General features: G+C 40.0%; 1 protein-coding gene across 1 annotated transcript in view; it reads right to left on the bottom strand.

The window, feature by feature from the left end:
- Positions 1-13,939: 13,939 nt before the first annotated feature.
- The window catches only part of kif21b (kinesin family member 21B), an 82,420-nt gene continuing 68,615 nt past the window's right edge, over positions 13,940-27,744 (bottom strand). The window contains exons 33-35 of the mRNA XM_039796317.1: positions 23,989-24,188; positions 20,825-20,961; positions 13,940-19,478 (exon numbers count right to left, since the gene is read on the bottom strand). Of these exons, the coding sequence (XP_039652251.1) occupies positions 20,862-20,961; positions 23,989-24,188 (300 nt within the window). The 3' untranslated portion in view covers positions 13,940-19,478; positions 20,825-20,861. The remainder of the gene's footprint in view (positions 19,479-20,824; positions 20,962-23,988; positions 24,189-27,744) is intronic.

Below are 27,744 nucleotides of genomic sequence, written 5' to 3'. Positions count from 1 at the left end.
TCCAAACAAAACCAGGCAGAACAAAGAAAGGAGTGATGTGAGTTGATGGACCTTTTCATTGTATAACCCTTACTATTTGGTCAGTTGAATGTTATACCTTGAAGTTGAATGTATCTTGTTTGATTTATGCTAGATTTCAGGGTGACATCCTGCTTAACGTTAAGAGAAAACCGTAGTACAGATTGTGGATGCAGTGCAGACTGTGGATGCATTACTGATGTAAGTCAAGCTGAATCCAGCCTATTTGGTAATGATAGATTGTTCAAGGCTGTTTAGATCTGTGACATATCCTTTATGTGCTTATTTGTTTAGACAAAATCATCCATTCATCCATGCATCCATTCATCCAATTACCTGCCACCAGTGTAAACCTTTCCCTGCCTTGATAACAATAAAACCTTGGAACGGCACTGGATCCTGTGTTTAAATGTGCACACCACATTAGATGTTCAGTGAACCAACACCATCAGCGAATAAGAGTTTTGAACATGGTCCTTCGAGCGGGAGGAACATCTATGTAGGATGACGGACCCAGAAGCCGTTTCAGCTGGAGAAGAGGGGCAGCATGGAGGAGGAGGAAGGCCACGCAGGGGGAGTGTGCCTCCGACATATCTACAAGACTACCAAACCGAGTTCTATGGCAGGCCATCCAGACCCATAACGGAGTGTGCAGAACATGTGTCGTCAGCGACTTCAGAGACAGTTCTATTACGTCAGGAGGTATCACAATTAAAGGCTATGGTTAAAGAACTAGTAGGAAAAGTTCAACAGTATGAACAACTGAGCTACTCAGAGGAGGGCTCGGAGGCGGAGCCACTGATTGGTAACGGGACGCAGGACAGAGCCCAATCTGAGCCTAACCTGCAGCTGTCTGAGGCAGTACCTGTAAACCCCGGAAAAGTTTCCCAATCAGCCCAAACCATTTATCCTTACGTCCCTAGGCCCTCTTTCCTTATGGAATGTAAGCATAACAGACTTGCTCCAACCTCCTATGCAAGACATGGCCCAGAGCTTCCACTGCAGGAACACTCGGGTCTGTTACCTTTAACCTCATCAGCTCATGGGCACATGCCTGTAATTCAGCCTCCTTTATCCCCACAAATACATCAGAGTCCCATACAAGTGCAAACAGACCATATGCCACCAACCTCTTCTGTCCGTGACACATCCCACCAAATATACATCCCAGTACCATCACAGGGGGTTAGCATAGCCCCAGTAGGCTACGGCCCTCGCGGTCAATCACTTTATCCCCATCCTAGAACTCAGGTGACATCAACCAGTTTACAGTCATCTGCTTACCATTCTAGATATGCAGATACCAACTTGCTTGGACGGAGACGATGGAGGCATAGTCAGATACTAGCCGATCGCTTTTGGTCCTGTTTCATCAAAAATTACCTTCCCAACTTACAGGTACGAAATAAGTGGCATAAGGACACTCAAAATCTGAAGAAAGGAACCGTAGTACTGATAATGGACCCCCAACTACCTAGAGGACTGTGGCCCGTGGGCAAAGTGTCACTGCACTCCAGTCAGGATGGAAGGATCCGAACAGTGGAGGTCACATCTAAAGACAAGAGGTTAATGAGACCAGTGGCCCGACTGGTCATTCTATCATCAGTTCAGCCTGATGGTGAAGACTAACTTGTTATTTGTTTAGTAATTTCAAATGCATCATTTGAAGGGGCGGCTGTTAAATATCAAGTTCCCACCTGACCTGCCTCATTCATGGACTGTCAATCACCACTAAAACCACGCCCCTATCCAATCTATATAACTCCGCCCTTCAGGCCTGTGGCCCTCTTTTCCCTCCAAACAAAACCAGGCAGAACAAAGAAAGGAGTGATGTGAGTTGATGGACCTTTTCATTGTATAACCCTTACTATTTGGTCAGTTGAATGTTATACCTTGAAGTTGAATGTATCTTGTTTGATTTATGCTAGATTTCAGGGTGACATCCTGCTTAACGTTAAGAGAAAACCGTAGTACAGATTGTGGATGCAGTGCAGACTGTGGATGCATTACTGATGTAAGTCAAGCTGAATCCAACCTATTTGGTAATGATAGATTGTTCAAGGCTGTTTAGATCTGTGACATATCCTTTATGTGCTTATTTGTTTAGACAAAATCATCCATTCATCCATGCATCCATTCATCCAATTACCTGCCACCAGTGTAAACCTTTCCCTGCCTTGATAACAATAAAACCTTGGAACGGCACTGGATCCTGTGTTTAAATGTGCACACCACATTAGATGTTCAGTGAACCAACACCATCAGCGAATAAGAGTTTTGAACAACTACAGTATGGTTGATATTTTTGGGTCTATATGGAAACTGATGGGACCAAATGGATCTGCATACCAAGTAGCTCCTGTTTGAAGGATTTGAAGGCTGTGTAATGTTTCCAAGAATTCAAAAAAGTTACACAGCTTTAAAATCCTTCTAATGGGAGATACTTGGTGTGCAGATCTATTTGTTTCAATGATATTTCTCTAATCCAGCACCCATCCTATTGGGCACGTGTATTTGCATGTCTTTTTTAATATGGAAACAGGGACATCAGGTATCATTGTACCTTTACTGTCTCTCTCTTACCCTCTTACTTACTCTCACATGCACATCACACACACACACACACACACACACACACAAATGCACAGCTATATTTTCTTTCATAAAATGGGTGCAGAAGCACACAGCTCTTTACTGCATAGAGCACCTAGCATCTGGATTCTGGAAATCAATTTATACCGACACAGGACGCTTCTGCCTACACAGCCCTCCAGCTCAGGATCAAGAACACACACACACACACACACACACACGGAATCCTTCATTCAGAGGTATGCAACAATGTGCATAAAGACGTCACTGAACGAACCATTAATGGAGATGAAGAGGCACGCACATCTACATACACACCCTATTCTCTACCAGGATGATTCATGTATTTTCAGGGTCCGCTGTTAAGTGTGGGTGAGCACATTATTGCAGATGTCCTAAGGAGTGGGTTGGCAACAGCAGGGCCAGAGGACAATTTTTTTTAAAGAAGAACCTTTACAACAGCTACAGTATTTGATACCAAATATAATTAATAAAAGTAGTAAAAGTATAAACAAGTATTTATTTCCATCCCTTCATCTGATTTGATCTTACGTAAAGCAAAGGGAACTGATGTTAAGATCAAGTTATATTTTTCCTGGATATTGATAAGATGTTTTTTTTATGTTGTAATATTGCAGACCTGTCATCTCTTTATAGAGCACTTTTTTTTACATTTGTTGTGCATGATCAGTCATAGTCATCAATCACAGCAACATTTAACCTTGTAGGTGTTTAAATCAATACTGTTCTATCCATCACAGTTAATGTAACGTTAGTTTTGAGCACTCCTTCAATAGGAACCCCTCTGTAACAAACAGCACTCCAATCAACAGTTGGCAATTAAAAATAATTAACACAACAAGCAGGTGTTTTTTTTTTTTCCGAACGGCCAGCAGATGAAACTATATTTGTCTGTAGCAGTAATGGTAAAATAATAACAAAAACCATTGGAAAGCAGTTGCTGCTGCCAGTTCCTAAGAAACTAAAAGTGTTTCATGACTATTTCTTAATGTCTTAAGGAGCCAGCTTGTTGAATGATCGATAGCCAATACCCTGTGCCTGGTGCACACTGGAGGATTTTCATATATTAACTCAGTGGTTCCCAAACTGAGCGCCCCCCAGGGGGGGCCCAGCAATGCGAAGTATAGATGAATAATGCATGGTTCTGCTGCACTGCTAGCAAATCATGGACAGGTTTGTGAAAGGACTACTAGGTAAACGTACTGTAAAGCAGACGATAAAGCTGCACCAAACGCCACAACTACCAAAACAAAGACAAGAAAATATGTAGTGGGGACCACAATTCGATCTTTAATTGAAAATATTTTTACCTTCAAAAGGGGTGCTGTGCAGAAAAAGTTTGTGATCCACTGTCTTAACTGATTTTAAAAACATGGAAGACCACAGACATAATGACAGATGTAACCGTTTTTTTATATATATTAATAATAAGGATGCACTCATCAATTCAGTCAAGACGCAGGACCACCCACTTGGCGTTCTCCTGAACAATTTTAGAGTTGCGACAGGGACTTAAAACAACATGTAGGCAAACTGTCGTCATCAGATGGTTGCACTTGTGTGTGCGCTATGTTTTGCACTGGGGAAAAAAAAATGGATGACATTAAACAAGCACTCATACTGTGTCCGTCATTCCTCCAAAGTTACTCAAAAACTATACGTTTTCTTTTCTACTGTCCACCTGATTGGAAGCCATGTTTCTGTTTTACGCAACATCCGGTAGGTGACGTTTACTGGCTCTGAGCCAGTCGGTAACATTAAGATTATATCTGTAAACCCCTCACACTACAGGATAATTTGGGCAGATAATCTGTTCGAATCGGAAACACCCCCGCAATTGTTGGGAGGGGCGAATCGGACCCAAACTCTGCAAATTATACAACACTATATAGTGTGGGGCCAGCATTACAAAACCTTGGATACCTCCTTTAAATGCTATTGTCATCCAATTGCAGTTGACCAGGAGGTGGTCAATTCTCTGTACTGCTGTACACATTAATAACACCATAGGGAATTCAAATGTCCCTTTCCTCCTTCTCCGTCCTGTTCTCTCAGCTTCCTGCAGTTTCCTTAGAACTAATTACTGTGTTTAGGCTTACTTGCGTCATGCTGTCCCGAAATATCGCCTTTCTGGAAGTAATTATGCAAAAACAGACAAATGCCCTGTCAAGCAAGTAAAGCGCCTTACAATAAAATGTGTTTTTTCCCTACACACCCTGGAGAATAAATACATTTGTTTACTTCATTAATCATATTTCTCAGTTTTTTTTAACATTTTTTCAAAAGGAAACATAACTAAATTCACTTATTAATACGTGTTGGATGTCAAAGGCCTATTCCTAAATAAAGGGAAGTGGTCTGCAAATACCAGTTACACAGGTAATCTGTTGGTCTTTTCAGCCAGCCTCTGACGCACACTTTAAAAAAGCAGTCATCTTTTTTTAATTTGACACCAGCTAACTACAGTATGTCTTTGTCAAACCTTATATTGTGGCTGCCGGAGGAGGTAATGAAAAGAATCAGTGGTTAAGGGTAGTGCAGTTTTCTCTTGATAGACAGTATGCCTTCTGCTGTATAGGAAATTGTGTTGTATGTCATTTCTTAAAGAAAATTCTCCCACAGTAGGTGTGTTTTGTGGAGAATCTTTCTTATTCTCATGTGTAACTCGCTGAATGAAGATGACATGATTTCATGCTGAGGTATTTCTAGGACAATGACTACACTGCAAATACTTCTTCTAAAAAAAACAGCAAACTTCAGATTTTGGTGTCATTACTAAGGCTTTTCTCATTAATGAAAACAGAGAAAGATATATCTTAAAATACTTTTGCAATACAAAACATCCCACAAAAAAGTAGATTAAGGTCCCATTGCCAAAACTGTTCATCAGCCCCAAAATGAGTGATGTTTTATGCTTAAAACAGCACTGGGAACAGGCTTTTTAAAGTAGAAATGCTTAAAGTTGCAATTATTACACCCATTTGGTGCACCTTAAGCGAACCCCAACAAACTGATGATTTATGATTGAGCTGGATTTAATCTGACGGCTGAGGCTTTGTCCTTCTCTCTGCTTGCTGTAGAAGCATGTGGGTACCTCACTTGTACCCTGTGGAGAAGTAGGGGGTTTGATAAATCCCAGTTCAAAAGGGCCACATGTTTCCTCCCAGAGTGTAATCCTGCTCTGTGGCCAAGTTGTTTAATCCAGAATCAAAGTCTCCTGAGGTGGCAAACATCACAGCAAAGCCTCTTATGAATTATTTCTCTGAGATCAACAAACAAAGCGACAGAGGGACCCATGGAATAACACGCTCATACAAAGGGTATTTATGGAAGGCCACAGCAGCCTAGGTGGCTGATTGACTTGACTAATGGCCCAGCGCTCCCTCAGGCGGGAGCAGCTGCAAAACAATAATAAAAATAGCCCCACTTTTTCTTAGCAGGTCTACAGTCGATACAAATGGGCTCAAACTAATTATGAACTCCTTGATTCAACACTTGCTGCTGCCCTTGATCAAATAAGTAGCTACACATCCAAAAGTTTTAATGGTGCAGTAGCTTCTCTGCTGTGGGGGAAAGTTTACTGCTAAGTCCTACAAGAACCCTGCCTGGGCTCTGTACTGGTTGAGTTTAAATTCTGAAAATGAAGTGAAAATGATTTGAGACTGAGCAGCAAAGAACTCCCTACAGGCAAAGTTTCCACCAGGGACTTTTTAAGAAATCAAGAGAGAGCAATCTGTTCACTGGCTTCTTAATGTCACCACACTTTACAGTCTCTCTCTCTCTCTGTAACTCTGGCAAAGCTACTCATTGCCTTCATTCAATTATTTTTGCCTCTTACTGCCCCTTTATGACTGTGGTTATGTTACTGTTTATTTTCATTATCAAATATTTTGTTAGACCTAGTTTGCAAGTCTCCAAAAACAACAATAAATACAGTAATATTTGTAATATAGGCTGACTGCTGAAAATATATTATAAACTGGCAACATGTCCATGGTGACATACTTCTTACCGAGTGCATGCTGGGATATGCCTCACCTACATTATCCTACTTTAAAGGTGCAATATGTAATATTGTATGTAATACTGGCAGCTAGCGGTTAAAATAGTTACTGCACTACCAATTCAAAATACTGGACAGTCGTTTCCCCCGCCCCCTCCTGCCCAGACTCGAAGTTCACGGGGGTTGCCAGGCTGAGACCGCAGCATTCACAACAATGTTGCTAGACGCTTTTCTCACATAGCCAGACATTACTTCACAGCACAGCAGAGTAGCTAACATTAGATGCTAGTCTCACATAGCCAGACATTACTCCACAGCACAGCAGAGTAGCTAACGTTAGATGCTAGTCTCACATAGCCAGACATTACTCCACAGCACAGCAGAGTAGCTAACGTTAGATGCTAGTCTCACATAGCCAGGCATTACTCCACAGCACAGCGAAGTAGCTAACATTATGCTGGCTATATCGACAGTCATAAAAGCCCGTGCTCACGCGGAGCCATAGATATATACACGACGCGGAGCTCTGTAACCAACTGACAGACACACTTTTTCGGCTTAAAATTACAGTATGAACCGCTAAAAACACAACAACCTCACCGTCCTCTCCACACGCCAGTCAGGCACACTTCCTCGGCTTAGAATTACAATACGAAACGCTAAAAATACCACTGCCTTGCCGACTGAACACACTTCATTGGCTTAGAATTACGGCAACAATCGCTAAACACACTGCAAACTCATAGTCCTCTCTTTCCGATTTACAGCCCCCCTCTCGTGACTTAAAATAACTCACCGTTGTCGGCTCCAGCTGCTGAACTACACGTTGTAAACAGCCATGGCCCGCTTGCCTGGTCCTCCCGGTAACGTTAGCAGTTAACAGGGTTAGCATGGCGGCGTTAGCCAGGACCAGTTGGGATCACTTTACTGGCTGTGTCTCAATTGTTTTTGCGAGTAACCAACTCGGGTACTCTAGCTATATAATTCAATGTGAGTACACAAATGTTGAAATGACATAAAATGCCCGTCCCTAGTGGCTGTGATAAATTAGCCTGAAGCTAATGCTTACCTGTTCAGGAGGAAATAAGCCAACTCTGCGTCCTTTTGGGCTCTAAGCTGTCTCCATCTTTCAAATACATCTCCAATATTTACCAGGGGGTTGTTACGTCTCTGGTCACGCAACTGTTAGAAACATGCCGTTTACTTCTTTTTTTTTTAGGTCCGGTAGAATCTATCTCCGTTGATCCTGTTTGTTTGTTAGCGGCTTTCATAGCTGTACTATCGTTACAGCTGTAGCGCGCTGGGTTTACGTTTTTACAGGTGTATCTGGCAACCCGGCCTGGCTGTCAAACTGGGCCGTTGATAACAACCACAGACCAAAACATAAACATAAATTCCGTCACGGAATGTAAATTTCAAAAAGACAAAATACTGACATTAGCATTGTTGTCAGAAAAGATAGTATTTCAGTTTAACATGTTTCCTTAATATCTGATGAGGCATTGGTGTCATTTTTGGATTTATTACAGTACAGATATTACATATTGGACCTTTAAAGGAATAGTTCCGTATTTGGGGAAATATGCTTTCTTTCTTGCTTTGCTTTCTTGCTGACAGTTAGATGATGTCCGGTCGCTGAGATTTTCTGGCTCAACGAAGAAATAGTTCCAGTATGTAATGTCATGTCATTTTTACATTGCAGTTCTTCACTGAGCCCAGCAAAGAAATAGTTACAGCAGGTAACTGGCTGTAATATATTCATTCTTTCATTCTTAGAGGCAGCCTACTGGCAGGGGGAAGTTTTAGCAGAGCCTGGCTAACTGTTTCCCACTGTTTACAGTCTTTATGCTAAGCTAAGCTAACCATCTCCTGGCTCTATAGCTTCACATTTGGTGTACAGACATAAGAGTGATTGTCGATCTTCTGGACTTGTTGGAATCTTCTCATCTAACTGCAAAAAAAGCAATTAAGCGTAGTTCCCAAAATTTATATATTTATGAAACAGAATATTATGTTTAGTAGATTAAGTGCCCTAAAAATATAAACAAATTAACAACTTAAACTTCATGCTATAGACACGATACATAATATAGGCGAAGCACTGCTGCTCTCTGCTCCTCACCACGGGGCTTCTCAGGTGCTGCAAGCAAATCACTCCATCCAAGTAGTAGAAGTAGCAGTGCTTCGCCTTTCTGAGGATATAGTTCCCAGTATGTCTACGGTTAGAAGACGGCTGTCTCTCATGTGACGTTATTTGTACATGCTGTGACTGTACAAATCACAACATGTAAATAGGAAAATGCTGGCGTTATTTTGTCACTTATTGGGAGCAGTAGGCTAGTTGGAGCCGGTTACCTCCAGGATCTGGGCTAAGTGAGGCTAGCGGTGGGGGCGACAGATTTACAACACGCACAGAGAAGGGTATGTATGGGCTTGAATAAGACAAAGTCCCAATAAGCGCCCTTTTTTTTTTTAGGTTTTTTTTTTTTTTTGGGGCGAAAAAACCCCCGCGTCCTGATAAGGAGTACAGTGAATTTTCGAAGAGATTTTGACTGTCAGATCCACCTTCACACTTCAGACGGATTTCTGTCGGTGGGGGAGTGTAAATCTAATACAGGTGAGTGTGTCTTTGAAAATACTCTTGCTCAATAATTCAGTGGATTTTGCTACTACTTTCCAACATATGTCCAATTGCTAAACCCAAAGGCTTTCTAGTGTGTGGGAGCATCCTGTCTTCAGCATCATGGTGGAATTGGCCTTCTACCCAGGGGTGGCACTGATGTATTTTTTCGGAGTGATGAAAGCCACACAGGACGATCGGGTGGAGCTGGATGACCGCGCGTCGATGAACGTGTTCTGTCTGTTCGTGTTGGCACAGCCGCTGTGTCTGGTACTAGGAGGATACACTGGCATGGCTACATACCTCCTCACAGCTCTAGTCTCCTACAACTTCCTGCCTTGGAGGAAGACAAAACAGCCTGCGAAGGGAAAAGAATCAAAAAAGAAGACAAAGTGAGAACAAGAAACGTACACTGTATGGAGATGACAAGACATTGGATTCAAACAGGTTGCGAAAGAAAAAAATATTTAGAGAATATTTAAAGAATAAGCATTCAATGTGAAAATCTTATATGAATAAATGAATGTGTTGCTCAACCATGCAGTAGTTATTTAACCTGTTTACACAAGGCTGCCACGGCTCCATTTCTTTTGAAAAGGGAATAATTTGTAGCCAACCTGGTAGCTCCTTCCATTTCAGCCAACAACACATATTTGTGTGTGCATCAGAAATACATTTGGGAAAATGTGGATTTTCTTTTTTACATTTATGTACAACGATAAATATTTTTATGTGCATTGAAAATATTTTGTGGAGAGTCATTTATACATACAGTTGTGTTCAAAATAATAGCAGTGTGTTTAAAAAAAGTGAATAATGCTCAAAGTCCTTAGAATAGCTCTTTAATTCCATAATATCAATGCATTGGGAACACTGCACATTCAATTCCAAATCAAAACATGACCAAAATTGATCAAGTTTGTGTTATACCTTTACAGAATGTGAAGAAAAAGGAATATTAGGCTGTTCAAAAAAATAGCAGTATTTGCATTTTTCTTTACAAACTCAAACATTTACTGTATAAACTGAAAAATGTCTCAAGGGCACTAATATTTAGTTGCATAACCATTATTTCTGAGAACTGCTTCACATCTGTGTTGCATGGAGTCGATCAACTTCTGGCACCTGTGAACAGGTATTCCAGCCCAGGACGATTGAACTACATTCCACAATTCCTCTGCATTACTGGGTTTTGCCTCAGAAACAGCATTTTTGATGTCACTTATGGGATTGAGGTCTGGGGATTGGGCTGGCCACTTCATAACATCAATCTTGTTTATCTGGAACCAAGACTTTGCTCGCTTACTGGTGTGTTTTGGGTCATTGTCTTGTTGAAAGACCCATTTCAAAGGCATTTCCTTTTCAGCATAAGGCAACATGACCTCTTCAAGTATTTTGATGTATTGGAACTGATCCATGATCCCTGGTATGCGATAAATAGGCCAAACACCACAGTATGAGAAACCTCCCCATAACATGATTTTTGCACCACCATGCTTTACTGTCTTCACAGTACTGTGGCTTGAATTCAGTGCATGGTCTTCTTTGATTTTCCTGGAGCTGAGCATTGGTTGAGCCTTTGCCATTTTGGCTATTCTTCGATCCATTAGAATGGTAGTTGACCGTTTTTTCCGACGTCGTTCAGGCTTTGGATGCCATTTCAAGGCATTTGAAATCATTTTGGCGGAGCAGCCTATAGTTTTTTGCACTTCTTTATATGTTTCCCCTCTCCAATCAACTTTTTAATACAAATCTGCTGTTCCTCAGAGCAATGACTGGAACGACCCATTTTGCTAAGTATTTCAGTGTGAAATGCACTATAACCCGCATGCACAACATTTGTTTCCTTCCTTCCTTAAATATGGGCCATAATTGACGCCTGTGTCTTCACAGAATCAATCACCTCACTAAGTGAACACAACACTGCTATTATTTTGAACATGCCCCTTTCAATTACAGATTCAATTACACAGAATGAGCAGCATGCATGTCATGACTGTTGGGTCTGTTGGTTTTCTATGACTCTACAACACTTACTAGTAAATTATTTGCCATGTAGAAATATCACTTCTACCAAAAAAATGGATTTATGAGGTTAGTGATGTTGGACTGCTATTATTTTGAACACAACTGTAAATCACAAAATAATTAGTGAATCCAACTCATTGGATACCTAGCTCAACATGAATATGTCTGACCATTAAATTAATGAAATATCAAACACATTATACACATTCATGAGCATTGCCTGCAAATTTCACCCACAAAGACATAATTATTACTCACACTTGGGAACAAAAAAAATCTGCAGTGTTTTTTTTTTTTATTATTATGCACCGTATATTCATGAATGACTGTGTCCCTCTGATGTGCTTAAACCTGGTAGTGTGGAGAGTGTGATTGTGTGCTGTGTAAAACCGGGCTCAAAGAGAGAGTGTATGGGATTAGACTGTGCTATTAAAGTCGATAGTCCGAGGCTTTGTTCAGTGGTTGTGCAGATGTTCACTGTGTGCATCTGAAAAACAGCTGGATTTTTTTTTTATTGAAGATGCTTGTGACTTCCCTCAGCATTAACATCCTCTTTGAGTTCATATTGTATGAAGTAATTTTCTAGGCCCCCACAGTATCGCATCCTCAGTTTTCTTACTATAAGCATGAATTTATGTAGCGTAAATAAGGTATCCTATTGTCTCAAGCATTTGCTATCAAGTTTGCATTTCCATTGTTATTAGCTTCGAAATCCTCTTTCAAAGTTATACCAGTCCATGAGAAAATGTTTGTTCGATCTCCTATACAAGCTGTATATGTGCAGGATGTTCTCAGTTCACCTTGCTTTATTGTCATGTCAGTGGTGCTGCCTTTTGCATCCACCATTATTTAAAAATATCATAGTCTGCCCCTCCTGACCCTCTACTGCTCATTTACTGCCTTTTTTTTTTAGAGCATTCTTCTTATTCCCCAGCCAGTCCTCCTAGCTGAATTACTTCCCCTTGTTGTTGTTGTTGTTCATTCATCTCAATCCTTTGCTACATCCAACTTTGTTTCCATGATGCTGCTAATTATCTGTCTACTAAATGTATTTGTCTGTTTCAGTCTCTTTGCATAACCTGATCTCATTAGCATTATCAGACAAGAGCTATATTTACCAATCAACAGAAAAGGCATTTTACATCCATAAAGTTACAAGCTAAAATTGTTACTGGACAATATATTGTCTTTTTCTTTTTATGACCGCTTTATCACTGTTATTTCAAGTTATATGGGGAAATGATTTTTGCAACAGGCAAACATTACATTTTGGACTGAAGTGGCGACAAGTCATTCATCATTCATTTTCTGTTTGGGGAAGGTTTTTAGGCACTGTTTATTCACTTGAGCACTTAGCAAAACATTTACTTTCTATTGTAGTTATCTACTCTACTAAATCCTTTTTTTTTTTTTTGGGGGCATTTCAGCCTTTAATGGAACAGATATGAAAGGGAGGGGGGATGACATGCAGGACACCAAAATAAATTCCTTACCGAGGATATTTTGCAGCGGCACCGTGGCTACGCTCTGCGCTTAGCACCGCCCAAGACGATTGTGATTGGTTTAAAGAAATGCCAATAAACAAGAGCACATTTTTTTCTCCTATCCTGGATTGCTGTGTGGACTAGCCAGACCCTCCGCAGTGCTGGAGGAAGATCTGGCAATGCGAGACTAGAGCTAGATGAATGGACCACCAAAGTTATAACAATTCATCCTCTGGGGACCATGAATGTCTGTACGAAATGTCATGACAATGTGTGGAGATATTTTTGTCTGTGGACAAGTGGTGGAGAAACCATCTGACCCACTGACATTGGCATCCAAAGTAAACTGCATTATTTTTACTATTATTGGAGTTAAATTCATTTTGGTTTACTCACTAGTAAGCATAATCAATAGGGGACATTTACTATTCTCTCTGGGTATTTGGCTGAATTTCAAATTGATTTTTACAGTTACAAGGGAATTGATAGAGTAGGACAGAGATTGATGGATCAGCAAGTAAGAACAGACTTACTGGAGCGTTGTCGTGTAATGAAACAGACAAAGACATTCAAAAAAAAAAAAAAAAAAAAAAAAAGGGGGAGAGGGTTGTGTTTTTGTGGGTTTTTTTTTTTTTGTGGGGTTTTTTTTTTTTTTTTTGTTTTTTTTTTCAAAAAGAAATTCACAGTGCTTGTGTCTCCCGTCGCGGCTGGGACATGCGCAGCCTGACACGAGTTAATGATCAGAGTTTGCAAGGGAAATGAAGATGTATGAGTTTTGAGTCTGTTTCTCTAGTCCTGAAGTAGAAATAAATGCATCTGGATGAAAAACATCTCCCCATGCCTACATATCATCCCTTACAACCGTTTTGCCCGTTTATTCTGAATGATCAATGTACTCCTTGTCCTTCTGCATGGTAAATGATCAATTTCTTTCTCAGCTGCTTTAGTCTTAACATTAGACAGAGGAGATCAAGAGCTAAATGTTTTAATCTGGCAAAAAGCTGGGTAAATACACACAACTCCCAATCAATCTGATTAAAAAACAAATCCCCTTAAGATAATCACAGGAGTGTGAACTGGTGAAAAAACACCTCTCCTCATTTTTTCTTCATGATCCAAAGCACAATATGAAATAAGTAAATCTAAATTATTCACACCAGAAAACACAAAAGATGGTGGTTTTTAACTTATTTATTTTCTTGAGGGAATGTTGGATCCTTCATTAAATATTTACTTACACTATTTACAGCAGTATATTTTACATGGCTTGGTATCATGCACATTGTCATATAAAAAAACCTGTACACATTTACACTCAATTAAGAGGGAGTAGTCTGTGCAATAAAAGGCACAAACCTTTGACCCTGCATTTATGATTACATCTCATGATTACATATTTCAAGGACACTGCCACATATTGTGTTACCATAGATGCACACCTGGAGAAAAATTACTTGAGCAGTTGCAGAGAAGACCTGTGTTGGTGTGTGTTGGTAGCAATTAGCTGCCGAGCAGCAAAGCAGTAAAGTGCCCTCTTCATTGCGTCTAAATGTGATCCTATCCCCTCAGCAGCCTGCGGCAAAGTGAAAAGTCTTTTCAGCCATGCTGATAAACTGAGCTGAGACATCGTCTGACTTACAACAGAGTTCCACAATCTGTAGGATAATCTACAATCATCAGAATAAATCTGTTACAGATTCAAGATATTAAGTGAATGATTATCAATGTCCTACAAACACATTCTGTTTCTTTAAGGCAGTAAGGCCTGTTGGCTGAGGCACAAGGCTGAAGCTGAGCTGACTACTTGGGTTTCATGCCCTAATGGTCATAGGATGGTTGGGCTAGAAATGCTACAGATAGTAATCACACATCAGTTTGACAAGCAGCTATCCTGTGGTCCTATATCTAATATCAGCCACTACACATTGAATATTTTTTGCCAATTGACCATTCACTAAACTCACTAAACACTAAACGCAGCAATTGTCCAGTCAGAGCTTAGCAACCTTAACTAGTCACTGCGGACCTGTCAAGCTTTGGATTTCTCCACATGCTGCAGGTGTGCACGGGGCTCGAATATGAGCAAAACTCTGTCTATAAAGAGTTTGGAGGGCAGTGTTTTTTAAGCTTTTCCAAACGTTAGCATGTCTGGCTGACTAGCTACCTGCAGAAGTAAACCAGTGTTATTTTAAAAGCAAGAGGCATGTCATTAAATAACTATATTATTATGTTTGGTTACCGGTTAAGTCAGAAAACTATCTGTTCAGAGTTTAGAGTAACGATTGGCTCTTTTCCGAAAAGTTTACACTACACTAACTCCAACCAAACTTGCATTACAGTAGATAGTACTATGTCGGCCAAACTCATTGGTTAGTCCTTATCCTAAAATCCTTTTCTTTTGTAAAAGTGGAGCATACCTATTAAAATAATACAATCATTAAAGCACAGAAATGTGTATTTTGAGTTGCAAATCTGCCACTGTTGTTACTGTAAACCGCATACGTTCTGTGAAGGAACGGAAACTTTGACAGGGAGGTGGCTAAGTGAATGGTCAATCGTATCCCCAGGTGAGATTCGTGGGTGCATTGTTGTTTGCCACAATTTTTTTTTATACTACCACTGGTGGCAACCAAAGTCAGACATTTTCAATTACACATACAGTAGCAGCTTTAAAGAGTGAGCAAGGCATCAGCTGTTGAAGTGATATTTAGCTTTGGTCAAACAGCTTTCCAATTTAAACTAGATGCTAATAGGAGCTACGGGAACCTTTTCTACAGTTGATTGTTGCAGGAGAAATAGATTACAGTTAGATCTTGTCATCCTGTATCTCAGATCATACCTTTCATAGAGTAATATGGCATGTTTGTGGCCAGTATTATTAGGAAAAATGTCCGAATACCAGCTGACAGCCAGGGAAATAAGGATGGAGATGGACTCTCCTGCACGTCTAGGTGTGCATGCTGCTCTGTCAAATTAACATTCTCAGGCAACATTTGCTATACAAAAGGGTGACTTTAAAGGCAGGGATATACCGGGGGTTTCTAGGTCTTGACTGTTATCTTATATACTGTATCAGCACACATATTAATAAAACTGATTTCTAAACCTACTGCTGAGCTAAACAGACGTGATCCTTTCAGTACAATTTCAGTGCTTTAAGCCTCGTTTGGGAATCATAAACTCCATCTTTGTAAACTAAGTCTAAAAATAGGCTTAATACATATCTAGAAAAAAACAGTTCACAGAGTATTCACAGCAGTGTTCATTATCCAAAGTGCATGTAAATCCTAACTTGAAGCGATTACGCTGTAGATTTCTCAGAGGCCAGCTGATGAGGAAGACTTCAGTTAACCTCGGCTAAATCTCCTATGTAATATTAAAAAAGGTATGACACGCCTATTTACACATCATCAAATAATGAAGTGATGCTGACATTGGCAGAATACAAGACTCAGAACTCGGGCCAACTTTGGGTGGGGGTGATCCAAGGCCAGATAATAATGTAGGGCTTCTGCTTGGCTATACTAAATCTTTTCATCTTTTGTGAAGCAGACTCAAAGTTACAGACTGTCAATGCTCCCGAATCCAAACAAATGGCCAAAACAAAAGATTTCAGTAGCAAATCCACTCGGGCGTTTAACATTAAGATTGACAATAGCAATTGCCTACTAAATTGCTATGTTTTGAGGTGACCAATCCATCGATGAGTACCACAAACAAAATGTATCCGTCAACAAATGTACAAGCACAGGGCACCGAAGAGAGTGCCTAAAGTTACAGTACTACAAGATCTTCTCTAGCAATAAGTATGAGTCTGGAGAAGAGAAAAAACTGAGGTGAAGGCTAGCTTAGCATTCTTATCACATGAAACACACCACACAGCAGGTGAAAAGGGTCAGTTTGGCTAATGAGCACAGATATATACATAGTATACAGTGAAGGGCGGAGTGGAGTCTGACTCAAAGTCAAAGTATATAACCCATTATGTTATGGGGGTTAATTTCCCTACTGACCACATTATGTACACTCCACTTTAACTACTACACAATTACCACATTTATACATATTTTAAACAAGAAATTATGGTCAAAAATCAGTGCACATCTTCTCAGAGTTGCAAGACTTTCAGCTTTGGCCAGATTGGGAAGCTATAATGTAAGACGTGTACATTTTGTAGAGAAAAGCACAGTACATAGATAATAAGTAAAGGGAAACAAATGCAAAACCAAAACATGGAAATTAGTCTTTTTACAAAAAGGGGCGATACATAATAGTACCTTTTTTTTCTCAAAGTAAAAAAACAACAACTTTCAAACAAGGCATCTGGTCAAATAGCTACCTTAATTCACAGGGTCAAGTACAGTAATGACACATGTATGACTAACATCCTTCAACCTTTACCTGAGTTGGCAGAATATTAAAACCAAGAATGCTTCAACAAATTTTGTCCATCCACACAATCACCCGCAGCTTCAAACTCAGGTTGGCTACATCAACAATCAATAGTGCGTACTCCCTCTTAGAGGAGAATTTGCAGAAAGTACGTCTAAAGTTTAAACTTCAGCACCTGTGACTGCTTTTTATGATCCAAGCTTGGTTTAATTAAACTACAGGTTTCTGGGTCTTTTATACAAAAAAGTGCACTAAATGACCAAAGTATTTCTCAACAGGAGTGAGATTTCGGGGCTGAAAAAACTGTGCTGTGATATTTTGAAACTAACACACATGAATTGATTTTTATCAAGCTGTAAGACATAGGTACTGTATGTGAAGAAGCTTCTAAATGCTGCATGACATTTTGAACTGATACAAAGAAAGCCCAAGATCATAAATTGAAAGTAATGTGAATGCCTCATCTGCATTCAGACAAAAATGTTAAGACTTCGGTTATTATTACGGTTACCTGTAGGAGTGTAAAAGAGTGTGTGTGTGTGTGTGTGTGTGTGTGTGTGCGCACATATATCTGTGTCAGTGCATTGCTGCAGTGCTGAATTTGTTTCATTAAAGAGACACTAAATCAACACAGTGAGGGATGCCAAGACCTATCAGGCAAGATGAATAACCGAAACATCCACTGAAATCCTGTGTTTGTGTGTCCGTGGTTTGTGCATACACATAATCTGCAGATTTGTACATCAGTGCACGGGTACCGCAAGTTTCTCCCTCTCTTTAAATGTAGCAGCAAAACGTGGGTGGAGGAAAATTGGGATTTTAATAAGAAATCCCTCTCAGTTATGACCTACTTTCACCCAAGTAATCTTCCCTGACAAGCAGCCGGTAGAGCTGCGAGACCTCTAATTAAATTGGCTTCCCAGAGAAGTTCAGTAACTGGGAAGGAGGCGGACTCTTCAGTATGGCTGGTCAGTCTGATACAGTCGCTAACCTCAACGATCAGAGTGGAGCTGAATGCAGGCGGGGGATGGTGAGGCTCCTATTACCATTTGTGGAGGAGAACTGGCAGGTATGGGCCACGTACTGTAGGATGGGTGAGATAATGGTGAGGCACTCAATGGAGTATCCGACTCACAAATGTCTCAGGAGTGTGTGCTGTAGTTAAGTACTGTTTGTGTCATGTGCATCTGCAAAGGTGTTTTTTTTTCCTGTCGTAGTTAGCACTTTGCAGAGCAAATATTACAATCCAGGCAGATCCTCCGGGGCCTTAGTTGTGCTACTGGATGTGTGCTTTCTTGTTTGCAGGGTCAGCAGCTAGACAGTCTTATAGCCAGACGGCCACAGAGGACGCATCCACACAGAGATGAAGAGCCAGGCATTAAATAAAGACTTCAAAATGCCAAGAACTAGGTGTTTGTACACAGAGAGACCCGTAAAAATGTTCCCTCACGCCAAAATCCAAAACAACTGAGGTAGGGAAAAAAATAAATTAGTAAATGTCATTAAAAAACATTGACACGGCTTGTGGAACACAATAAAGCTTCAGTGAGCCATGTGAACTACATTACAAGTGAATGGAGGGCGTTCATCAAGTGATGGTGTTTTGTGTAATTGTCCAGTGATGTTTCAACCACAATTTTTTTATTGATCACGATGAGCTTATCGCATGACCTTCCAATGTGTTCAGTGTCAGAACAGTCACAGCGCTAATGAACACTAACGGTCCTGAGCGGAGGAAAAGGAGGAAAGGGTCAGAGGTCCCAGTTGTTAGTTAACATCTCTCTGGGATTTAAATTCCCCCCGCGTAATGACTTTCATACAATAGATACACAAATGCACGTCTCTGAGCCAATTCATCTGTCGTTGTTCCACAATGATGGCAAAACCTTGGTGAAAAAACAGAAGGACACTTTTTATTGTCCTTTTAATACCAGACTGTGGTAGTTTTCATGCCAGGAGAGAGAAATTATTCCGCCTAGTCTATCCACGGCTGGGAAGATGCAGTTTATCTTGTCCAAGTAGCATCACACCTGAATGGCACTTTCAAATTGGCAGTAAAAAAAAAAAAAAAAAAATCTGAAAGGTAAATTATTTTTTTTTTTTTGCCTGAATACATATTCAACCTCGGCTTTGTCATGTTTCACCTTGACAAAGAAAAAAAAACACCTTGATTGCCTTGGAAACAGAGTTTTCGGTGTCACATCTCATTTCTGGAAGCGAGCGGGTCAGAAAGTTGCAGCAAGATGGCCGACAAAGGAACTAATTCGGTTGTCACCTTTTCCTCCACACCTTTGACGACCAGATCTTCACTGTCTTGTCGCTAGAGAGAGAGAGAAAAAAAAAAAGAGAGAGAGGGGTTGGGGTGATGAGCAAAGGGAAGCAAGGAGAACATAAAGTGAGAAAATAACAGAACATCAATCAGGCAATCTCTTTCTAAACAACCCATTGTACATCAGATACAACGCAAAGAGATTGGCTTCAAAGTACACTTGACACACACATTGCACACACATACTTCATTAAAGACCCTTCTCATGGTGTCAGTAAAAAAAAAACACCTCTCCATCCTCTCCAAAAAGTAGAGAAATAAGAAGAATTCATTACTGCAACAAGTAAATCTAATCAACCTGCCCACAACTCTACTCCCAACTGACCAGGCTATTTAATTTTCACTTTCCTGCACGTTCCCAGGGTGCTAATCATAACGCCTTGCACTGGTCAATTAGGCAATACCCAGGACAGCATCACGGTTCCCATTAACACTAGCTAAAGAAGTTGTGAAGAAGCCGTGCTCTTTGGTTGGTGTGGAGGAGATGCTAAATGTCAATTGAGTGGATCCGGTCTGAAAGGATCATGTTGAACGTGTTAAATAAATAGTTCAATTTTGAGAAATACACTTCTTGCCCAGAGTTGGATGAGAACATTGACACCGCGTCCCGTGTCTGTATGATAAATATGAAGCTACAGCGAGCAGGCTGTTAGCTTAGCTTAACATAAAGTTAAAACGGGGGAAAACAGCTAGCCTGGCTCTGACCAAAGGGGACATAATCCACCTACCAGCACCTCCGAACCTCACAAATTGTATCTCATTTGGTTAATCCCAATGAAAGCTCAAGTGCACAAATGTTAAGTTTTCCCTTTTAAGGGGGGTTAAATGCTGGGCTAGATAGCACCAGGCTAGCTATTTCCACTGCTTTCAGTCTTAATGCTAAGCTAACTGTTTGCTGGCTGTTGCCTTATATTGAACAGACAGACATGAGTGTGGTATCGATCTTTTCATCTAAGTCTTATTAAAAATAAATAAATTAATAAATAAATAAGTGTATTTCCCAAATAAGGAGCAACAGACTAACATGATTTGCACACACATGAGAAAAAGTTATTCTGAGCAAAACTATAAATCACTTGTTTAGTCAATAAGAAGCTGTTTGTCTTAGCGGAGGCAGTGATCTGCAAACAAACCAGCAAACCACAATAAAAACAAACATCATCAGCATGCTATGAAAAAAAAGAAAGATAAAATAATCGGAGCAAAAATTTAAAGAAGGATAGAAACAGAACAGACGCAAACAGAAAGGTGCAGGTATTACCCAGGTAAAGAAATACAAAAGTAGGAGAAAAGAAATGCAGCCGGGGAAAAAGGGTGGAAATTAGTTAAGAGAGTACCAAAGGAAGGGAGGGTTGCTGAGTGGAGAAGAGGCAATCATGGGAGGCTGGTGGCTCGGCCCTTGATGGCCAGGACCCGTCGAGGAAGACACGGGGTCAAGCCTGGCACATAGCTCCACAACTTCACCCTGCAGTCACTGGGGTCAGGGAGGACGAGGAGGAGGAGGGTTACGAACAGGAGGAGTGGGAAGGCAGAGTTTAAGAGACCAGACGAGGAAATACTTGTCAACAGAAAAGATGACGGTAAGCAGTAAGAGATGATAAAGAGTAAAGAGAAGTGATGAAACAAGAGAGCAAGAAGAGGAGAAGACAGGGGAGTGACATATATAACCGTCTTTCCAAACAATGCCAGACAAATATTCAGCCGGATTGTAATCTGACTATTCTTGGTTGTTTCTGACGTTACGGAGGCCCTTCCTCCACATCAGAAGGCAATTATTAGATAAAAAAATATATTAATCAATTGGAAGTCTCCACTCTCCCCATGTTTCAGGAGGTAGCTCGATGAAATGCTTTCTATGGCTAACGCTTGATTTATACTTCTGCGTTAAATCTACGCCGTTGCTATGTACTTAGGTACATGGAGACACAAACCTACGTAGGACCCTACGCCGTAGCCTGACGTGCACCTCTCATAAATCTAACTACACGTCGCGGCAACGCACGTCGCTCGGCCGTGGCTTGGTAGCGTTCCATGTCCCCCCAACTTATTTCCTGGTTCTCCTTCTCCATAAACAACATGAAATCAAGGAGAGCGTTCCCATTGTAGTCAGAAAGCACAGGGGAGACACTATGACTCTAGACTCGCTCCGCAGCTAATTGCCGTCACTCTCTCACTCGCTCTAACACACACTCCCCCCCCCCCCCACACACACACACACGTGCCAGCCCTCCTGAGATCGACGCACACATCAGCGCACAAGTAGAATAACTGTTCAGGCCACTTACGTACGCTAGGGCAAAAGCTCTGCATGGAGCCTCCACAGAACCATAAATCAAGCGTAAGATGGAACAAAAGGAATTCACAAAAATACATTTTGAAGGTGTGGAAACCATTTTTGATATTGCTTGATGAGACCTAAATGTCTGATTTGTGTGTTTGCTGCTGTGCTACACCCTTCATCTGAGCAGCCCTCCACCTACAGTATGTGTGTGGCTTTTTTTTTCTCTTTTTGTTTCGTCTGTTTTTTTGCTCTCTTTTTTTATTACTGTCTTGTCTAGTTCTAAATAAAGTATTTAAAAACAAAAAAGAAGAGGAGAAGACAGGAAGAAGAGGGAGTGGAAAGTTAGTCAATGTCAGTGAAAGCTTACCAGCTGAACGAGAAGTGAAAGGAAACTGAACACAGAATGTCCCACTCAGATACACGTAAACAGTAAACAAGCATTGACCCTGTCTGATGCAGCTATTAGCTCAGCAAAACACAGATTTGGAGAAAAACAGGATGTACAGTATGACCCTCTCTGAGCTACGGAGGCTGACACACACCTGCAGATTAATGTTTAAGATGAAACAAACATGACTCATAATGCAGCATTTCATTCACATTTTCTCTCTCTCTGTACCAGTTCGAAAATATAAAATATAAAAACATTATGTTCTCTGGTCCTCAACCTCCAAAGCCTCCAGATCAGCCTGGCATTATTCTATAGTTTTGCTATTGTCAACAAATTCCACAAAAAGACCACACCAAATCTCTAAATTAGTGCTGTCAGTTAAACGCGTTATTAACGGCGTTAACGCAAACCCATTTTAACGGCGTTGATTTTTTTTATCGCAAGATTAGCGTTCTTTTTGGCCTAGCAAACTTTGTAGTTTTTTTCAAATGCTGTTGCAACAACTAGTAACGTTAAAACTACCACACCACACCGGATCTAGCTAGACCGGAAACAAAACAAAACAAAACAGGCACGCCGCACACACTTGTTTGGGCTTGCGAGCCGGCCAAAGAGTAGCAGGCTAACGTTACGTGGATGGCGAGCGCGAGACGCTGAAATGGATGCCAATAAGATTCTGAATGGAAAGTTTACTTGGCAAAAAGTTGCCAAATGGTTCCATTGACAAGACCAAAGCGATCTGTGCGTTTTGTCGTTGTGAACTGAGCTATCATCGCAGCACGTCCAGTCTGAAATACCACTTGATGGCCGAGCACACAGCTGATGTGAATTCTCCGCCCCCCCTCGTCAAAGCCAGGCGACAAAAGCACAAAATGAGCCGATCCACTTTTCCATGTTGATAAGGGCATTAAAATGAGAAAAAAAATAATGGGACAAAATGAAATCAAGGGACATTTAGAATAGATAAAAATTTGTGATTGTTATTCATTGCGAGTTAACTATGACATTAATGCGATTAATCGTGATTAAATCTTTTAATCATTTGACAGCACTACTCTAAATACTTTCTGACTTCCCTACCCTGTCAATGGCTCTAAGCTCCAAGTCCATTTGTTCCTACTGATTATTCAAATCTTAAGTTCTTTTTCCAAAAATGGATAGTTTCATTTTTTTAAAAGGCCAAGTAATTTCCTAAAACAGCAAGGCACTGTAGTTTTAAGCAAATATTACTCAAACAGGAGTAAACAGTGCATTTGTTGGGAAATATTTTCAGGAGTGGATCAACACTTATTTGGTGCTCTAGTGAGTATTCACAGCAGCAGACAGTGTGCTGTATGTGAGACTAATAAACAATGTTTTTTATTACCTTTTGGACAACAATCAATCTCTATGACAGATTAATAAGACATATCAGGTAGTCAATACATGTAAACAGGATCCATTCATTGTTGGTTTTTGTCTTCACGCAGAATTAATTGACAAAAAGAAAAACGTAGAATATCACCAGTCTTATCTTTTAATGCTTGTGTACGTATCAGTTAAAGGTGATGGTACTTTAATCTACGCACACTTTCATCAGTTATTTAAATAATGAATAAATATCATTTATTAAGACATAAAAGGTTTCTTTAACACTCAACAAAGGTAATAATCTTCTAAAGAAGAGAGTCTTTTGGCCCATTAATCCCTTCACTACATCAAGAGAATGCTGGATAGATAAAGAACAAAAAAAATGAATACCATTTGATGGATGCTTTAGCAGTACAACAATAGCACACTAAAAAATTTTAGATTAGTGGTGGTGCAGTCCACAACATGTCTTTTCATACCTGGATGCAGTGAAGATCTGTCTTGAGTTGGTACATATGGCGTTAATGGGGCTTTCATGACCCCTGACCTCTCCTATGGGGGTGAAGTTCTCTACGTTCCACACCTTCAGCATGCCGCCCCGACAGGCGCTCAGCAGCATGGGCCGGCCCGGGACATATGCCAGAGCGCACACCCAGTCCTTATGGGCGTTGGGGATTTGCTGTTGAGTCAAAGCAGAGAGACATAAAGTCAGAGAGAGATAAAGATATTGCATCATGTTTTTACATTAAAAATACAGGAATGTGAGTCATCTGGGTTATGGCGTTCTAAAAATAGCAGCAGAAAAACATACATGTTTCATTTTTAATGGATGTAAATCATCATCAGTAAGGCAGTTTGTTTCTTGAATGGAAAATGCACAGTGTTGCTAGGCAACACACACTAAAACTGTACTTAGACTCAATATTGTAGTTATTCTTAGCTCATGTGTCTGTGTGTTTATTATAATTTTACCATGGCTTCAAACATGATTTGTGAACTAAGAATGAAATCATCGGTCTTGTGTTTACCAAGATAACAACACTGACATGGCAAAGAAATGGCAAAGGGTAAGAGCATTTGTGTAGAATCATAAAAGCCTGTACAAAGTGTTCCAATTGTCTTCATTTTTAATTACAGAGAGAGAAGTATTTGGCAAACTAGGAAGGTTAATTTATGAGTAATTTCAGCCCTATGGGCAGACCTAATACATATGGCCTTTAAGAGATTTAAACAGTACCATTTGCTGCTATTGTATTGGATTAAATGTTCCTGCAGCTAATCTCCACACTTCTGCTGCGAGGAACAAACCGTAACACACGGACAAAAACATCTGACAAGTAGCTGCTAAACTGACATCATGCTTTTTAATCACACAGTTTTGTATTCATTAAAAGAAGAACAGAGTGAACCTTGTCTATGATGACGCAGCACTGCAGAGGTGACATGTTAAACATAATCAGCATCTTAAAAACAGTGGTTCTCAAACTTTTTTCAATAATGTACCCCCTGAAGCCTAAACGGTATGATGCTGTGCCTGTTTAGGCTAAACAACAACCTTTTAACTGAAAAAAAATTCTATGCTAGCCTAAATTTTAAATGTTTGGAATCCAACACTAAATTCATTAGTTATTATAGTATCATTATTTTATTTTATTATGTACGCCCCGCAGTACTAGTAAAGTACCCCAAGGGGTACTAGTACCCCCATGTGAGAAACACTCTTAAAATACAGAGCTTACAAAAAGCTTTAATAAAACTATCACGCCGACACTGGGTTTTGATTCTGTTGTTCTAAACCAACTGGGCTGCAGATTAATGTAGCTCTAAACAGAGGAACACATGCACAGGGAGATAACTTTTATTACATTTATCTTCTTTTTCACATTGCGATTGATTTGATTCTGTCATTATTTTAAATGTTGCATTGAGATTACCTTTCAACCAAAATAACACTGCAAATAAAGTTAATTTCCCTTATTGTTTCCATCAGCTACCTCTTTTTGTTTTTCTCTTGGTGCATGTTTTCCACACTGCCATTTGCAGGTAGTCTGCTCTCTTTCTCTAGTTTTTATAGGCAGTAAGTTATTCAATTCAATCCTATTGTATTTATAGTGTAAGGTTATAATTCTATATCTATTCTTCATTTGCATGCAAGTCTATTTTAGCCCTATTTCTTGTGATTAAACAGAGCAACATGCTTGGAAGAATGCGTTTTTCCCCTTCAGCTTTCTGCGCAAAAATAAATCAGTGTTATTTTACTGAGGGGATTTCAACTTGAAACAGAGCTCCGAGTTGCTTTCTCTTCAGTGATTCTTTTTTGGAATACTTTATTTTCATTTTCCAGTTTACAAGAACAGGAACAGACACAAACAAATATCTCCCCATCCCCCCTCCCCAAAAGGATGCTCCAATGTTTTAAAGTAGGTATACAATGTTTCGAGGTCAGTCACATTCCAACAACACATTATCCACATAATCTAGATAGGGCTGCCAAATTTTAATGAAGGTGTTGTATCCCTTTCTAAGATTATATGTTATTTTCTCTAAAGGCACACAGTTATTCATTTCTAAATACCATTTAGTCATGGATAGAGGGGAATCAGACTTCCATGTGACGGCAATACACTTTCTGGCCACTGCCAGGGCTATTCCCAAAAATTTTATTTGAAATTTATTAAGTGGTTTATCAATTTTCATATAGTTCCCCAACAAGCAAAATTCTGGGTCAACAGGTATTGAAATCTGATTAATCTTAGACACTGCGTCACAAAAGTCAATCCAGAAATCTCTCACCTTCACACACAACCAAGTACAGTGTAGGAAAGAGCCCACATCTGCAGCACATCGGAAACATGTATCAGGTAGATTAGGCTTAGACTTGTGAATTTTCTCTGGGGTCAAATACAGCTGATGAAGGAAATTATAGTGGACAAGCCTGTACCGTGCATTAATTGTGGCAGATAAACTGTCTTGACACAACTCTGACCAACATTGGTCTTCAATCGTGATACTTAAGTCTGATTCCCACCTCTCCTTAGACCTGTACAGAGCCGGTTTAGGACATTCAGATATTAACAAAGAATATACTTTAGAGATGAATTTATGCGGACCACCATCATGTATACATTTTTCCATTTCCGTGAGTTTGGGTATAGCCATGGTATTGTTCAAAGTGCTTCTCAGGAATGACCGCAGTTGGAGGTAACAAAAGAAAGTACTGTTAGACAAATTGTGTTTTCTTCTTAATTGTTCAAAAGTCATGAAGCATCCGTTCTCATAACAGTCCTCCAATTTACGAATCTCATTATGATACCATGCTTCCAGGATCCTGTTGTTTACAGTCAGAGGGATAAGGTAGTTTTGTTTTAAAGGTGATTTTGGTGATAGTCCTATCTCCTTGCCAATGGTTTTATGTACATCATACCAAAGTTTAATGAGATGTAATAAAATTGGGTTATCAGTCTTTTTGGACAAAAGTCGTCCGTTGTATTTGTAAACAAAATCACTGAAAAAATTGTCTTTCAAAGAGGAAAATGCAATATGAGCCCAGGACGGAGTTGTGTCATTCAGAGACAAAAGAAATCGCATTTGGGCTGCAAAGTAATATTTTTTAAGATTGGGTAGCTGAAGTCCCCCTGACTTATAGTCCCACGTCAATTTCTCCAAAGATATTCTTGGCGCCTTGTTATTCCAAATGAACTGTCTTACATTTTTATTAAGAGTTTTAAAAAAAGTTTGAGGTAATGAAATAGGCAGTGATTGAAAGAGGTACTGCAGCCTCGGCAAAATGTTCATTTTAATGCAATTAATCCTCCCGATTAAAGTGATGGGGAGGCTAATCCATCTGTGAAGATCTTCTTCATTTTTTTAAGTAGTGGACTGTAATTCAATTTATAAAGATTTTTTAAGTTATTGTCCACTACTATATCAAGATATTTTATTCCAGATGGGACTTATTTGAACGCAGATGCACTTTGACACGCAGAGTAGTTGAATGTTGTTAATGGGATTATTTCACTTTTACCATAGTTTACCTTATATCCTGAGACAGTACCATAGGTGTCCAATAAATGCTGTAGTCGATTAAGAGAGTGAGAAGGGTCTGTTAGATATAAGAGGACATCATCAGCTAGTAAATTAATTTTATGGGTTGTCTGACCAACCTTAAAGCCTTTTATATCAGAGTCCCTTCTGATTGCCTCCGCCAGAGGCTCAATGGCTAAGACAAACAGACT

The sequence above is a fragment of the Perca fluviatilis genome, chromosome 4, assembly GCF_010015445.1.
Source record: "Perca fluviatilis chromosome 4, GENO_Pfluv_1.0, whole genome shotgun sequence".
In the NCBI taxonomy this organism is placed as follows: domain Eukaryota; kingdom Metazoa; phylum Chordata; class Actinopteri; order Perciformes; family Percidae; genus Perca; species Perca fluviatilis.
This window is presented reverse-complemented; position numbering and strand designations above follow the sequence as displayed.